At 34.4% G+C, this 16,517-nt stretch overlaps 2 protein-coding genes across 2 annotated transcripts in view; one reads left to right on the top strand and one right to left on the bottom strand.

The window, feature by feature from the left end:
* Nucleotides 1–16,517, top strand: part of LOC140047705 (uncharacterized) — a 32,386-nt gene that overhangs the window by 3,473 nt on the left and 12,396 nt on the right. Inside the window, exons 4-17 of the mRNA XM_072092743.1 lie at nt 237–2,570; nt 2,800–5,328; nt 5,697–6,509; nt 6,775–6,869; nt 7,145–7,303; nt 7,728–7,824; nt 12,856–13,028; nt 13,237–13,434; nt 13,647–13,748; nt 14,425–14,707; nt 15,141–15,326; nt 15,470–15,713; nt 15,804–15,972; nt 16,152–16,301. Of these exons, the coding sequence (XP_071948844.1) occupies nt 237–2,570; nt 2,800–5,328; nt 5,697–6,509; nt 6,775–6,869; nt 7,145–7,303; nt 7,728–7,824; nt 12,856–13,028; nt 13,237–13,434; nt 13,647–13,748; nt 14,425–14,707; nt 15,141–15,326; nt 15,470–15,713; nt 15,804–15,972; nt 16,152–16,301 (7,532 nt within the window). The remainder of the gene's footprint in view (nt 1–236; nt 2,571–2,799; nt 5,329–5,696; nt 6,510–6,774; nt 6,870–7,144; nt 7,304–7,727; nt 7,825–12,855; nt 13,029–13,236; nt 13,435–13,646; nt 13,749–14,424; nt 14,708–15,140; nt 15,327–15,469; nt 15,714–15,803; nt 15,973–16,151; nt 16,302–16,517) is intronic.
* Nucleotides 9,848–11,006, bottom strand: LOC140046610 (uncharacterized). Its single transcript, XM_072091303.1, has 2 exons — nt 10,695–11,006; nt 9,848–10,323 (listed from the first exon to the last, which is right to left on the bottom strand). Exon 2 carries the CDS (start codon nt 10,316–10,318, stop codon nt 9,848–9,850), a length of 471 nt encoding a protein of 156 aa, XP_071947404.1. The 5' UTR covers nt 10,319–10,323; nt 10,695–11,006.

Raw genomic sequence — 16,517 nt, 5'->3', positions numbered from 1 at the left:
TTTGTTGATTTTCAAAGTACATACCTATCTACACCCAAAAATTCAGAACGATAACTTGAAAACTGTAGGCGCTATCGTGCTAACAAACAAACATACATACAAACATACATACATACAAACATACAAACAAACAAAGTAAATACTATACTTGGCAAAATTCTTTTTTGCCAAGTAAAAAGTATAACGGTAGTAATGAGTTTTTTTTGTTGTTTCAAGATTAGTATTTGTTATTTCAGTAATACAAGGGTCTCATGAAATTAGAAATTCAGACTTTGTTGGAAACAATGGGAATGGACTGACAGTGCACCCAACGTACATGCCTGAATTACGTGTGAACAACGTACAAATGATGTCTAATAATGGGAATGGATTTCAAACATACGCCAGCATTGACGAACTAACTCTAGAATCAAGTGATTTTTTTGCAAACTCTTTAAATGGAATTAGCATTTATGAAGCTCAGAACATTGTTATTAATACATCATATGTTTCAGAAAATAACTTGAATGGATTGATTTCGAGAAGAGGTGATCTTAACATAATCAATAGTGTGTTTGACGGGAACTCCGTTTCCGGGTTGTTTGTCTACGATATTTACAGCAATACTTTGCAGGTTGAAAATAACTCATTCTCTTATAATAATGGATGTGGAATCGTTATAACTGCATATTTAAACTCGTACATTTACAACAATTCAGTGGAATACAATATGAACGGTGCAATTAACATTGGAGTTGGCGTAAGCCCACAATTATACGATATCATCATCTCGGGAAATACTATATCGTTCAACACAGGAGGTTTCCTTGTACATATAGATGTATATCGAGTGAATTATGCAAATGCTATACAAATAACTGATAACGTTTTGAGAAACAATACATGTGAGCGAGTCCTTTCTGTTGCTGTGTCCTACAATGATGATACTATGATTGTTGAGGGAAACGTTATGATTAACAATCGGCCACGACTGAGATTTTCAAACTCTGTGTGGCCGTCATATGTTTTGTTCTTACAATATTCAAAAGTTTCAATGAAGAGCAACACTCTTGTTAATCCTGATTTCATGTATGAAGTTGTTGCTGCTGGTAAAGAACGTGTATCTACCACGGTCATTGACGCTAGCCTGTCTTGGTGGGGATCTAGTAACTGTTCTGTCATAAAGTCTCGTATCATTGATGGAGAAACACGACCGTCGTACCCAAAGCTTTTAATATCGCCGTATCGTGTCGTCAATGACACCTCTGAACTTGCATATCAAGAATGTAGTCCAATTGGAATTTTTCAGTCGGGCCAAACGATAGGTGGCAGTATATATGGTAATGTTACATTATCTTCTGACGGTAGTCCGTACGTAGTCAGTAACGACATTGTAATACACTCAGATGGTGTGTTGGTAATTGAACCTGGTGTAACCTTATTGTTTGACTACTATACTGGAATATTAGTTCGTGGAACACTTTTAGCCAACGGTAACCACACAGATATGATCAGAATGGCGCCAGTTTTTAAAAATATGTCTACTCCTATTCGATTATCTGATGGCAAAAATCAATGGGAAGGAGTCTTAGAGGTGTTAAAAGATGGAAACTGGGGTTCTGTCTGTTATTCTTTTTATTTTAATTATTATTATGACGTTGCTAGTGTTGCGCGTATAGCGTGTCAGCAACTTGGATACACGGGTTATCTTAGTTATCACACTGTCACATCCACCAGAATGACCGTCTTAGATTATTTTGAATGCAATGAAGACACTCATACAAATATCTTAGACTGTGCTTTCAACATTCAACTGTATGTATGTCCGTCATATCGTAAGCTTTATTTGGTTTGTAATCCTGGAAAGTGGAGTGGTATCAAGTACACGCTTTCTAGTAAGCAGAGTTCGCTGGAATTTGCTTACATTAGTCAAACTGGTGATCTTGAAGAATTAAATGTGTATTCCAGTGCTGTTGAAGTACACTTTAATATTCATCGTTTTGCTAACATTAAGCTTTATAATGTACAAAGAGGCTTTACATTCTACATAGATAACCCATTTATCGATAAAGATCCAACTACCAATACTGATATCATCTGTGCTGCTCCTGGATACGGTATTACCGTTTATTCACTTTCCTATCACTACTATCAGGGATCTATTAACTGCAGTGGAGGTGTTTACCTGTCGACACTGCCATCGGATGATTTCAATGCTATCAAGCATTACACCGATCAACAAAATGTTCTTAGTTTCCTGGAAGGTGACCAATCGGTATTCGTTGAAGACATTCTTTGTCTGGATGTAATACATTCAGGTTACTACCAGTACGTCACACATTCCCGTAACTTTACAGTGCAGAATGGTCATACAATTGCAATTTTTGTCTACAATGATTACGTTTCATATGGTTATTTGTCTTTCACCGATCCTTCAAGCGGTAAGACACTACTCTTGTTGGATTCTTCATCATCTAGGCGGCAACAATGGATTCAAACGACCTCAAATGAACTCACTGTTACCTTTTCGTCATATTACTATTATTATTACACTTCTATTAAAGTTGGAATTGTTATTCTGTCTTTAAAAGGTACGTAATTTCACATTAGCACATTTAATTTTAAATTAATTTTCAGTTTAAATGATAAATAGGCCTACCTGTTTCTTCAACTTATGTTTTATGTTCTTGAAAAAAATATATTGCTTGATTGACAAAAGAGAATCGAGTTTTCACGTGCAGGAATATTTATCTACGATATAATATTATGTGAGTAAAAGTGCATATAACTTAACATTATTATTTCTGTTTTCATACACAGATTCGGTTAAAAACATAACGAACAGCATTGTGTTGGATTCTATCAAATACCGATACGAAAGTAGTGGTTCGTATGCAATAGAAATGCAATCCGGATCAAAATCGACATACTTAAAAGTTTTGAACTGTACACTATTTGAGAACACGTATGGATATCTTGTATATTTAAATGATGGAGGTCGCGTTCTATTTAAAGGATGTAACTTGTCTTCGATTATTAACTATCGTCCTAATGGCGTTAGAGTTCGTGGTACATTTGAAGGAATTACATTTTCTAACTGTGAATTTAAAAACATTGACAGATGTATTGAACTTTACAATAGCAATATACCGCTTAAAATCATGGATTGTTCATTTTTAACGGTCAGTTATGCCATATACATTTATGGAAGCCAACATTCAAACATCGAAGTGTATAAATCAAGATTCGAAATTTTCTCTTATGGATTAAGAACCACATCCTTTATTAACATTTTCATCGATGAATGTGACTTTCAAGATGGAACGTATGGTGTGTATGTTGATACATCGTTTGGTTATCAAAGTAACAATCACTCGATAATCTTGCAAAATACTAATTTCCAATCTGTGCACCGATCAGTTTATGCAGACATTGATATTGATACATACCAACCGTTCGTTTGGATTTATTTAAGTTTAAAGAAATGTATTGTCGAAGGTAGTGATCGCTTTCTGGAAACATACATATTTACGGAGACTATGAATATTGAAATGGATATAACAAACAATATGATAATGCACAGTAAAGATGTTATCTCAATAACGATAAATAACAAAATTGACAATAGCTACGTTGTTAACATTGCGAACAATACAATTATGAACAACACTGCTGACAACGCTATTGTTTCAATTGGACAACACTACCCTGCATTCATGTCATCTTCAACAGGCTTACAATTTAATTTCATGGACAACATTTTACAACATAATTTAGCAAACCACATTATAAATGGTCTTACATGTGGCTTGGAACTTGGTGTTCATACAGCATACTTAGCTGGGAATGTGTTTGATAACGTTGGAATCGATGTGGAGATCTGTAGTGCGCATGTATTCACTGACCCGGATCATTATATTGATGCACGGTTTAACCAATGGGGAGATTTTGAAGAAGATAGCGTACGCCATAGAGTTTTTGACAATGAAGATTGGAATAACCTTGTGTACATTATTACGGACGATGAGAATGCTGTAACTGATGAGTTGAGTAAATGTAGTTCGTCTAACATAGGTGGACGAATTAATGGTACATGCCACCTGACATTGCTAAATAGTCCTTATCAGGTCCAATCTGACATTACAGTTTTACCAAACGCAGAGTTAATAATAGATCCGGGTGTAAAATTGTTTTTAAAAGAAAATATTGGAATTACTATTCTTGGAAGGTTATCAGCAGTAGGTAATCCTAACGAAGAAATAACTTTTGATTTAATAGAAGTGCCTGACTTTGGTTCAGTAGATAGTGATAAGATACGTTTGGTTGAAGGTAATAGTCGAACTGAAGGACGTCTTCAAATATATGTGAATGGTGAATGGAAGTATGTTTGGTATAGTAGTTTTGGATACAAGGATGCTCAGGTTGCTTGTCGACAACTTGGTTTTACCTACGAAGGTTATACTAGCGTTTCTCTCAATGCAGATTTTGAACAAACCTGGAAAAACCGTCTTCATTGCAATCGATATGAGTTGAGTTTATTTGACTGTCCAGGGTACTACTACAACAACTATTACTATCCTTATAATGTATGGTTGAATTGTAAGAGCTCAAATTGGGGAAATATTCAATTGTACACCGATTCAAACTCTGAACTGTCTACCATTAAACATGTTAACATATTAAATACCGGTCGGCTACATGGTGTGAATGGTGTCCCTTCAATATATGCGTTTGGACCTGTAATTCCGCACATAAAAAACATCTATTTTGAGAACTGTTCCGGACAGGCACTTGTCATTGACAGTACGACAGAAATTGAATTAGAGAGAATTACCGTAAAGCAGTGTTGGTCAGGTTTTGCATCAAGAATTTATTCAGATGTCAACATTTTGGAGAGCTCGTTTGACCATATTGATTCTTCTGGCCTATTAATGACTACGAGAATCGCCAGTTTCTTCCCTTCACAGTCGTTTTTTTATTCCAGATGTGGTGGACATCATCTGGTTAATCCGGGAGACCAGTTCATGCTTTCTGAAGTTTTATGCGGAGAACAATACTGCATCACTGTTATTGAATGTGTACACAACTGTACAATTATTATGGCTTTTCACCCCGTAAATTATTATTATTCCCGCATTTATATTTATGACGGAACTTTCATTTATTCTAATCAAATTGGATATGTAGACCGATATTCTTCGAACACCAAGATGACTTATATTCCTACTTCGAGCGCAGTAACTATTAGGATAGACTATTATTATAATTATTATTCGTCGAGATATAATTACTGTAAAAATTCGAATAATTATCAACCACTTGAATTTCACATCTCGGTTTATGGAAAAGGTAAGTCACTTGTTTTTTAAATCTTTATAATTGTAAAATTCACCGAATATGGAGTATGTTTATCCATTTATCGTCAATCGTTTTAGTGCGTAGTTATTGTGTATACTATTTCCTATTTATTAAGCTCAATTGATGGAATAAATTTAGGCCTACGTATTTCTGACGACGCATCGTAAGAAATTGCAATACTTTAGTTACTACCAGCAATGAAATGCATACGTGTCAAATGTCAATAGTTTATATATTTCCGCAATGTATAATTTTGTTGCGCACATTTTCAAAAATCAAATTAAATATTATAAGTTCTGAATTGAAATGTATTGGATGATATGGTTGGCTATTTATTTTGTTGTATCTTAATATTGTAGAACATCTGAAGTCGTCCATAACTGTAGCCGATTCGACTATCAAGAATGTTGTTGGATCTTTTGTATCAATCGTGGATAATGAAATTGAAGATAAAATTCCTGTTGATGTTACCATATCAAGATGCTATTTTGAAAAGTGTTCTCGAGCAGACCACAGTGTTATCGGAATTGGTCGAAAAGACGGTAACTGTTCAATAACTGAAAACTTTTTCAATCAAAACTACGGTACAGTAAACATTAATCAAGGAGGAACCGATGCTTCAACAATAATTGTTGCACGTAACTATTTTTTATCAACAAAACAGAGTAATATATTGTATATACAGTCTCCAGCTGACTCAATAAGAATACAGGTGTTTGATAACCACTTTATTCAAAACATACCATCAGCTAACAATGATGTAGTCACCATTCAAGGCGGCAACGCTAGTATTAATAACAATCTGTTTTATTATAACCATGGGCGACATTTGATATTCATTGGAGGGGAAACTGCCAATGGAAACCGATTCATCTACGGTAACATCATGATTTATAACACTGGCCAACGTTCTGATGAAACATTCACAATATTACTAGATGGTACCAATACTGGCATTACTGGAAATTATATAGTAAATGCTGGAAATGAATTTGAAATAGCTCTTACTTCTCGGGCAACGGAGACGGTTGATGCTACAAATAACTATTGGGGAGTTCGTTCCTTAGAAGAGGTCAGAGGTCGAGTGCGTGATGGAAAAAGTATTATTGGTCACGCAGATATCGAACAAGAACCTTTTCTTACTGAACCATCAGATATTGAATTCTTTAGTTGTAAGTTTAAACATTTTACTACCCTATATTAGCAGAGAAACGAATATTTAGGAAGAAGAGATGTTTTGTACTATAATTTAATAAAGGTTTATTATTAGCAAATGTAGTGAAGAAAAAATCAAAGGGTTAAAAGATAACAAAGATTTGAGATACTACTGTTTTATTTATATGAGGGAAGGAAATCTAGAAAGAACAAAGATATAAAGTTAAAAGATCTAATGACATGTAAAGTATGAAATGGTTAAATCAATAATTGTTTTTAAAGCATCATGTCAGCCAGGCTATACCTTAGAAGGAAGTCAGTGTTTCAGTTACAAACCTGCTGCCGTCGACTACAATACAGCCAAGTCAATTTGCTTTGTATGCATACATTTATTATTACTATTAATTAAAGTAATTAACAAAAGAGAGCACACTTTGTGTATACAAACAGTGTGCTCCTCTTCCACTAGAGACATGTTTTCCTTTTTACCATTATATCTATACTTTAGTTTACGTTCCCATTCGTAGTCCCACTTTAAACAAATCAAGTACAGTATATCATTTTGTTATTTCAGAATGTTGTTATAAACCTTATGTTCTTGTACTAAATCATAATTTGTATATCTATATTAATTTTTGGTAATAATTCGCAGTCGGAAAGAAACGCAGTGTACCGGCTAGTTTGCAATAATTGTATTGGTCCTACCAAGAACTCGGATATCAACGAATTAAAGAAGTATTTAAGAATGAAAAACGGTGGATATGTTGACACAAGTCGTATTTGGATAGTAGATCAGAATTTATTTAAAAAGGTAACACTACATTGGGCCATAACAGTCTTATGTCATTTCTGTTGCAACGTCGATAGTCGGAAAACGGCCATCATGAAGGAAATATCATTTTGTTGAATAATTTTATTTTGTTATTTGCTCCATGAGTCACCTAATTTGAGGTATTCTTATGGAGTTCCCACTTGCTGCCAATTATTTATTATTATGCTAAGTGTTTCTCTGATCAAAAAATGACGTGAGCTCACATGTTTTGCTTATAGAACAATACACATTGTGTTGATTAATCTATTAGGTAGAAGGTTTATCATTACAATTTATCATATTTTCGACAAATTACCACAATAAAGGTCATCTTTTATTGCCTTCAGCACTACACACACAGGTTATTCATGGTTGGCTAAAATCATGATCATTTTGTAATGAGTAAATTATTACATTTGTCTAGTGTCGATATTTGGAAGTACATCATATCAGTGGTAAATACAGTACAGGAACAGCTGATTGTGGCCAGCGATACCCAACTGTCTGCGAACGTCAAGCAGGTAAGATAACCCAAGAAAGAGTGATTACTCTTCCATAGAGTAATGTTGTATTACGTAAGTATTATCTGTATATAATTAGTGGATGGAAAATAAGGTTTAACCTAGAAATAATTGCGTACAAAGGTTTTTCAACGTTTTTGGATTCTACTCTATGTCATTAGTCACAGAAAAAAAGTCCCGAGAAATCGGACCCTCCGAAGGGGTCATTTGAGGTCAAATTAAGTGGAAATTAACATAAATTAATTAAAATATCTTAATATCAATCAATCTTAGGCAAACTTTGTGTATTTATCATATGACTAAAGTGAATTCCATTGATCATCATATTTATCAATAATCATGTTACCATAGCAACCGTTGCTATGCGTAACTAAGGAAAATTAAAATAATTAATAAAAAATAGTTATATTGTGTTTGAAATGTTAAAACTGATGAATTATGTACTGAGAGATCCCCTTATATCAACACAACATATTGCCACTGGAATAGGAATGTGGTTGCCATGGTAACAATAACAAATAAATAAATAAAATTAAATAATTAATAAAATAAAATTTAATGTTTTCAGGTCTATCAATCTTATTCAAAATGTGCATGTGCATTGTTTGTTCATGTGCAATCATATTGATGATAATATTTTATAAATATGGCATTACCCTAGCAACCGTAACTAAGGAAAATACAAATAATGAATAAAATACTATAAATAATGTTTAACGATAGTATTTAACTATATAAGATTGTAATGACTTACTTAATAGTAACTGCTTTTGAAATGATAATTTACCATCACATGATGATGTTTTGATCATAAACCATTACAATCAAACAGCAGTATGGCCAGTGGCAGTGGTTACCATCCATTTATTAAAGCATTTTATTCCACATTTAAAATTGAAATTGTATCGCTCTCTTTAACACAGTGTACATTAAAATATAACAGATAATTGCATACATACTATTTGGAGAATTTACTTATCATCCTCTAACACCATCAGTTGGATACACTACTCGTCATCACTTTCATCATCATCAATGTCACCTTCGATGTCAATTATTGGGCAATTTTCGCATCCTTCTAGCTGGCATGATCCACATCGAGGTGTACCACATCCAGTCTTACAATTGCAATGTATCATTTTGAGCAGATGAGGTGGTGCAGCATCCTCGGTTGTCATTTGTGGAACTAGGCGGTTGTCTTCTTCCTTCCATCCCCACTCCGATAACACCATATCTGTATCATTCATAGACCATGTCATAATCTGCAAATATACCCTTTGACTATGAAAATCGGTTGCACAATCAGTAGGTGGTAGTCTTTCAGGCCCAACAAATGATTTGGAACCAGCAACCTTCTTGTTAAAAATTCTCGTCCTCGAACTTAATAATGTTTCACTGCTACTTCCTCCAAAGAGAGCCACCATCGCTTTCCGACCATATTCTTCAATCTTTTTCTTAGTTTGACAATTGGATGTGAAGACTTTGGCACAAGAGCTTAGAACTTTATCATCACCAAGCAGCTTTTTAAAAGCTGCCTTCTTTCCAACGCCATATATTCTTGAGGTCGTATCGCATCCTGTAAGGGCATGACAAAACAGGAGCTTTGAACAAAGGTTAGATCCAAGTGCTTTCTTTAAGGGGATGATATCTGTCGCTTTTGTAGCTGATGCTTTGTCGGATCTAAAAATTATCTTATTCAAGCTTAGACGGGTATGATGCAAAAGGAGGATAAGAAGGTCTGTATCCTCTCCTATGAGTGTGACTGATTTATTCTTGGCAGCATTAATAGCAGTAGTTGCTATGAGAACATCAGCATCACCCGGTGCATGGATGACTTCTACACCTACTGACTCAAGCTCTTTTCCAAGCATGTTGATAAATCTTTGTTTGTTGTTTGGTATTACTCAAAAATTTCTCTTTCTTTGTGTCAAATACTGTAGATTCGTCAAATTTGACATCTAAGTGGTCAGCTTTTCCACGCCTCAAGTGTGTAATATCTTTTGTTGTTGGTGTTCCATAGCCATCAAACACTACTATTGTGGATGCATACTTTGTGTTGATCACTGGTTGCAAACGTTTTATTAGTAAATGACTGCATGGATTCATTGAATGCTGACATACATGGCCTTGTAAGAACCCACAACATTCTTGAATGTTCACTCATCTTACTGCCTCTGGTTAGACCTCCTGTGCTTTTTACCGACCGCATCAGGGTTTGCTCGATAGCGAGGTCACAACTTACACCAGCCCAGAATTTATTTGTTCGACGTACCACATTCAAGCCTTTGCAAAAGCGGTCATATACATCAGGATGATCGTCTTTGAGTCTGTTCATTTGTTGTAGGTAGAAGTATGCAGATCTCAGGTAATTGACCAAATCATTATACCCATCACCTTCAGAAATGCAAATGTTATCCTGGTATCTCTCCCTTAGCTTATTCTTCATGTGTTTGTTGGTGTATGGTTCTGATTCATCATCTATGAACTCTTTCATTCTTTCTGTGAACAAAGAGTAAAGAAATATTTAAAATAACATCTGTTTGCATATTGTATACAAGTGGAAGTCAGGTGGCGCAGCGAGTAGGGAGACGGTCTCTTGATCGTGAGGTTGGGATTTGGCACTTGGGGTGTTTCCTTAAACAAGGAACTTTATCAACGTTTGTCCCTCTTCATCCAGGTGTATAAATGGACCAGCGCTTGCTAGGAAGGTAAACAGACTCTTTGTGCGGGAGGAGTTGCATTGTACAGTCTGGCCCAAACGTTAAAGAAAGAGAGATGGGCACTCCGGCTGCGGCAGCCACCTTTAACTTCCTTTTTTACAATATATTAATAGTTAAACTCTAAGTAAGATTGTGAATATATGTTCATACCTTTTAAGTTTGATATCGTTAACTGTTCTTCATCATTACTTTCAAGGAAAGAACATACTTGAGAAAATGCTTGTGCTTGACCTTCATCTATTGGCTTTCCAGATCTTTTTCGCTTTGCCGGTTCTCCAGTAGATGATTGGAATCGAACAGGAATGGCCAGACCAGATTGAAAATTTCTATAGCATTGGCGATGGTAGATAGCATCAGCAGCATGAAGATCACTTCCATAAAATTCTATCCGAGCATTGACAGCCAATGACCATGTGTCAAATTTCCGAACATTTGTAATGATTTCTTTAATTGATTTAACAACTCCAGAAGTTTTCACATAGCTAAATTCAGATCTGTTGGCATCAACTGTAGTTCCACAGAATACACAGTCAGTACTACTAATAAAAGCACTACTATCCGCCCTACTTTTCCTCTTCTCGCCAGTCCTTGAAGAGCCTTCTTTCTTTGGGAGCTGTAATGTAATGGAGATTGTAGTATTCAGTAATCATTTACAAAATATGATTAAACATGTTTATCTGTTTATCATAATAAGTTATTGCTATAAACTGTATTAAACAAAATATAATGTAAAACTTAAATCTTACTTCCGATGGATGAGTATATTTCTTTCTACAATCTTTGTGTATTTGTTGTCCTATGGTTACATGGATGCTATCCCCTCTGTTTTTACTCATGGTATTTATCGTGTCAACTCCTTTTTGTAATTTGATCGTTGCAACATTATTTTTGTCATGAAAATATCCACGACAAAATGGACATGTTGTCAAACCACTGGAACTCGCTTCCATAATGAGACTGAAAAAAAAGCATACAGTACATTTAGTAAACTGTAAAATGTTTTATATTTTTAACCACCTGGGTCAGTTCGTAGACAAGTCAAGTATATTAGGCCTATTTATAGTTTAAAATATTATATAAAGGAATACAGTAATGCATTTTAAACAGCCAGATAATAGTTTTACAGTACTGTAGTTGTAATAGCAAATCATTAGTGACAAAGGTACAAGGCACCTACGTGTCACCGTACTTTAATGAACTAGGCCTAGGCCTAGTTGAAAAAATGATTTAAATGTTTAATTTTCAAGTTAATGATTTATAAAGTATAATACCCTAATATCACTTTATATTTATATAAGCCTAGGTGAGTATTGAAGTAGGTCCCTTTTTAGTCAGACAAGACAAAGGCCTCAACCTAAGTCTACAGGCTCCTAGAACCCCTTACCCAGCATAGGCTAGGCCTAGCTAGGTTAGGAGGCCTCCCCTTCCTACCTGGCTTAGCTCAGCTAGACCTAGTACCCATCAGAGCCTAGGCCTAGTAATAGGTCTAGTCATAGATATCTGGTAATAATTACATTATTCAATTAATTATCTGTCTTATCTAAACATAATGAACATAAACACAAACCTGCAAAATAATGATAAAACTCTTGACAAAAACTTTTTCTGGCGGTTAGTGATGCTGGTTCCAGGCTGCATAAAACTTACAGCCAATCAGAAAGCTCTATTTCAAGAAACATTAGGTATGGAAACCCAAAGGTTTATACATACAAATACATTTATTTCAAATCACAAAGTTTTAAAAAGTGCTCAACTCCTCATTATTGAGGCTATGATTTTGAAAATTTCACTCTAGTGTCTTGGAGTCCTAAAGATATTTTTAGGAAAACATTGAAACATTTTAAGCTTCCTAGTGAGCTATAAAATGTCATTGAATATTTTTTTTTAAACAATTTTTTGTAAAAAAGTGCATAAAAAATAGTTAATTAGCTTTAAATAAATATTAAAATGTACTAGTAATCAATAAAGTTTATGTCACTGAATTCCAAATTTAATAAGCTTTATTTTGACACCAATATCAAGGTAAAAACGATGTTGGAAAAATATTTTATGTCCAAAAACGTGATATTGTAATTTTTTGACCTCAAATGACCTTATAATGACCCAAAATGACCTTTCGCGGGCTCAGATTTTTCGGGACTTTTTTTCTCAGATCCAGTACATGATGAAGAAGTGAAATCCACTTAAAAACCTTTGTACGCAATTATTTCTAGGTTAGGCCCTTTTTTACATTATATTCCATCCACTAAATAGCAATTATTCAGCAAAATTTTTCTTGTGTTTAAATCTTTCTCTCCTTCTGTAAATTTAGTGAATCGATGTCCTAATCAATGTATGGGTAACGGGCTATGTGGAAGGGGTTATTGTTTCTGTAACACAGGCTGGACAGGTAAAGATTGTTCTCAGTTTACATGTTCAGGTGGTTGCGGAAACTATGGCACTTGTCAGGGACCAAATGTATGCCGATGTAGGAGTGGCTGGCAGGTAAAACCTTAAGCTTTTTTTTTTTAATATTTGGTAGTCTAGATGATATATATGATAGTACGTGGAGCATGACGAAAATATAGTAGGGACTACTTTTATACTTCCATACTGTACAGTCATGTGTATAATATATCCCAAGCAGCAGACTTACTACAAAATTACTATGACAGTTGTTAGCCTATGATTATGATATAATTTTCTTTTAAAGGGATCAAGATGTACTTCTAGTTACTGTATTAGGTTCAAAGATTGTAAGTCATGTGCAAAGGTTGAAGGATGTGGTTGGTGTGATTCAACTCGTACCTGTCTGCCGGGTACAAGCACAGGGCCCGATGACGCAGTTACCTGTCATGCATGGTTTCACAACTATTGTTTTACCACCGGGACATGCTCCAGCAATATCGAGGTAGATTTTTTTTTTAAACGTTTAATTCACATTCAGATTGTTTTAAAACTATACACATTCTATACAATTTAATTCGTCGAGTTTCAAAAATTACTTATACGATGTTAAAAGCCTTGAAATTACAAAATAAATAAATAGGCCTATTTATAACCGAAGCATATCATTTATTGTTTAACATCATCATCTATTCATAATCTCCAAAATCAACTTAGACATTAGATTGTGAACGATCACACTGCAACTTTACAAGATTAAGTACTACAACAGGATCATGCCAGAGTTGTCTAGATTTGAAGCAGTGTTTTACTAATACAGTGAGTATAATTAGGTTTATGCAATTATTTAGGACGCTTTTTGGGGATCACGTTTATTCTAGTTAATGCCTCATAAACTTACTGCAGTAACAGCAGCAGTCTAATTTTGACATTATCCCTTATAAGAACTTCTTTTCAATGTTTTGTTACTTGTCTAATTAACGAATTCAATGCACTATTACTTTTTTGCATACATTTAGAATAAATAATGTGTCCTAGTTTTGTCTAATTCATCAGAGCACATTTCACCCTTTATAATCTACCGATTTCATCCATCAACATCAGTCGGCTCCGGAGCAGGCGACTACAAGCTTTCTCCAGCCACAACAGTCCTTGGCTAACTCTGACAGGTTATCAGAGGTAATCATGCCTTCTTCATCCCCTAAAAGCTGTTGGATGTATCTCAGAAAGTTAGTTCTTTGCCTTCCTGGTTTCTTTTCCCATGTTGAGGAACATACAGAGCGTACCCTTTGCATGGTTCGTCATCAGGCATTCGAAGCGCGGAACTTCAATTGGCGGGATCTAATATTTTCTACGAGCGGTCTGGTCTTAGTTAGGTCATATATAGAAGCATTTGGCATCCTATCTGTTCTCGTGATATTTAGCATCATTCTATAGCATGATTTAAACTTATAATTTTTTTTTTCTAAACCTGAATATTTTATATTCGATTTAGCCGTACGGATGTAATGTTTGGATTCCAGATAAATGCCCATCTAATATTGTGAACCCCAACTATGCTGACCCAGAAAGGAAGAATAGAATAGACGTTGACGACAGAGTTAAATTAATAAACGTTGGTGCGAATTCTACAATTATTTATAATTGTCCGGTAAGAATAGATGAAAATGTTCTGATGATTACTAACAAGAGGCTAGATTACATAGATGCGTTTGATGTTCTTGTGTCTAATCAAGGACAGGGCATATTTCACACTGTAACATCGGTACAACACTTGTGTAAGTAGATTTTTCAATTTAAAATATTATTTAACATGATAATTGATTATGTTTCTTATTTTTCATTTTCGATACCTTCTTTCTGTGTATGGCAACCGAGTTTTGATAATCACTTCAACTTTTGAACATTCCTTCTTGATCACTCATTCATTCAGTTCCTTTTTGATAATTACTCTTTAACAAGACATTGACAATCATACTTTTTATGTCTCTATTTGGCAGTCTGTCGCTCCAGACAATAAACTAGTCTTTGATTTTGTTTTCTTCTTCTTCTTCTTCTTCTTCTTCTCCTTCTTCTTCTTCTTCTTCTTCTTCTCTTTCTCTACACATTTTCTATTCCTTTCTTTCACAATGAATGATTTTCTTTTTTTTAATTCATGTAATGCTCGATTGCAGAAAATTTTAAAATGATCTTTATGACATTACATTATAGGGAGACACAGTATGATTAAAGCAAGATTAGGGAGATTAGATGAAGTATTTGCATATGCAAATTTCCAAGATTTGTTAGATATCACTCCAATGGTTGATTCAAGTGATACCCCAGATGCTTCGTTTTTGGCAGACGTCATCAATAATCGAGTGTCATATCCAAATGAAGACATTGTCATACTCACAGGTTTTTTTTGTGTCATTTCATTTTAAAAAGTATTATCATGAATCGTATTTTATGGAAACTGTAAAAATAAAAAAGACACATTGTGCCATCGTTGATTGATTTGTCGTCGCCTAATGTTATTTATTTCTTTTTTTAAATTACAGACGTTCCTTTTCATAAATGTCTTGGAAGTAGAAATGTACCCGAAATAAGTAGCCTTCATTCAACAGTCGTCGTTCTGACTCTTGAAGTAGCAAGTTCCTACGATATATCTGTTGGGACGATAATCGCTCTGGATTCTATTGGCAACTTCATCGAATCTGTTGTCGACATTGTTGAAGAGGAAAACGCTACTTTTATTGAAACCATGATTGTCGACTGCAGTAATAAATCCACATGGAAAGACATGTTAGTTACTTTATGTTTTTAATAACATTGGTATGTGGTAGTGTAATAATAATAATGATCTGAAAGAAGTACATTAATTATTTCTTGCAGCTTGGCAACAACTCCTTCTGCCGTTATTTCTGAAAAAGCTACACTTGGATGCAGTGGAGGTGAATATGACACAGAAGGGCTGTTCATAATCGATGGAAAAATAACAAAAGAACAAATATACAACGACACCACAGTTACTGGGCGTGAAACAAGTGGTTTAATCGGCAAGGTACAGTCAAGATTCCCAATATTGGTCTTTAAAATGTCTCAATCATATTTTACTGTTTTTTGCAATTATTGAAATTAATAAATATTTTTGAAATAACAAAACTTAAAAAACAAAAATTGTTATTAATTGTTTTCTTCCCAGTTATCTCATTTTATAATATGGATCAATTATCTTAATAGGTTACAGAATATAAAGTTCAAGATAATTTAGTGTTTATAGAACTTCTTGTCATACGAGATCATCAGGAGTTTGGTGACGTCATAAACAATGTTACTGCAAATCGTAAATCGCCAATAGACATACGTTTTACTGAACCACAGACATACAAAGTAAGCGCTTTTTTAATGTTTTTATATTAATAATGTAGCCTACATATTATGTGATCGTGGAATACAAAACGGTTGATCTCGGAACGTAATCGATTGCCATCAACAAATTGATATAAGTGAATCAATGGTTTGTTTTTTTATTAAAGGTTATAGAATACATATACATCGGTATGTAAATATTATCAATACTTAACTATGTTGCTATTTTTAAAATTC

The sequence above is a fragment of the Antedon mediterranea genome, chromosome 4 (genome assembly GCF_964355755.1).
Source record: "Antedon mediterranea chromosome 4, ecAntMedi1.1, whole genome shotgun sequence".
Taxonomy (NCBI): domain Eukaryota; kingdom Metazoa; phylum Echinodermata; class Crinoidea; order Comatulida; family Antedonidae; genus Antedon; species Antedon mediterranea.
Note: the sequence above shows the minus strand (reverse complement) of the source record. Positions and strands in the feature narration are given on the sequence as shown.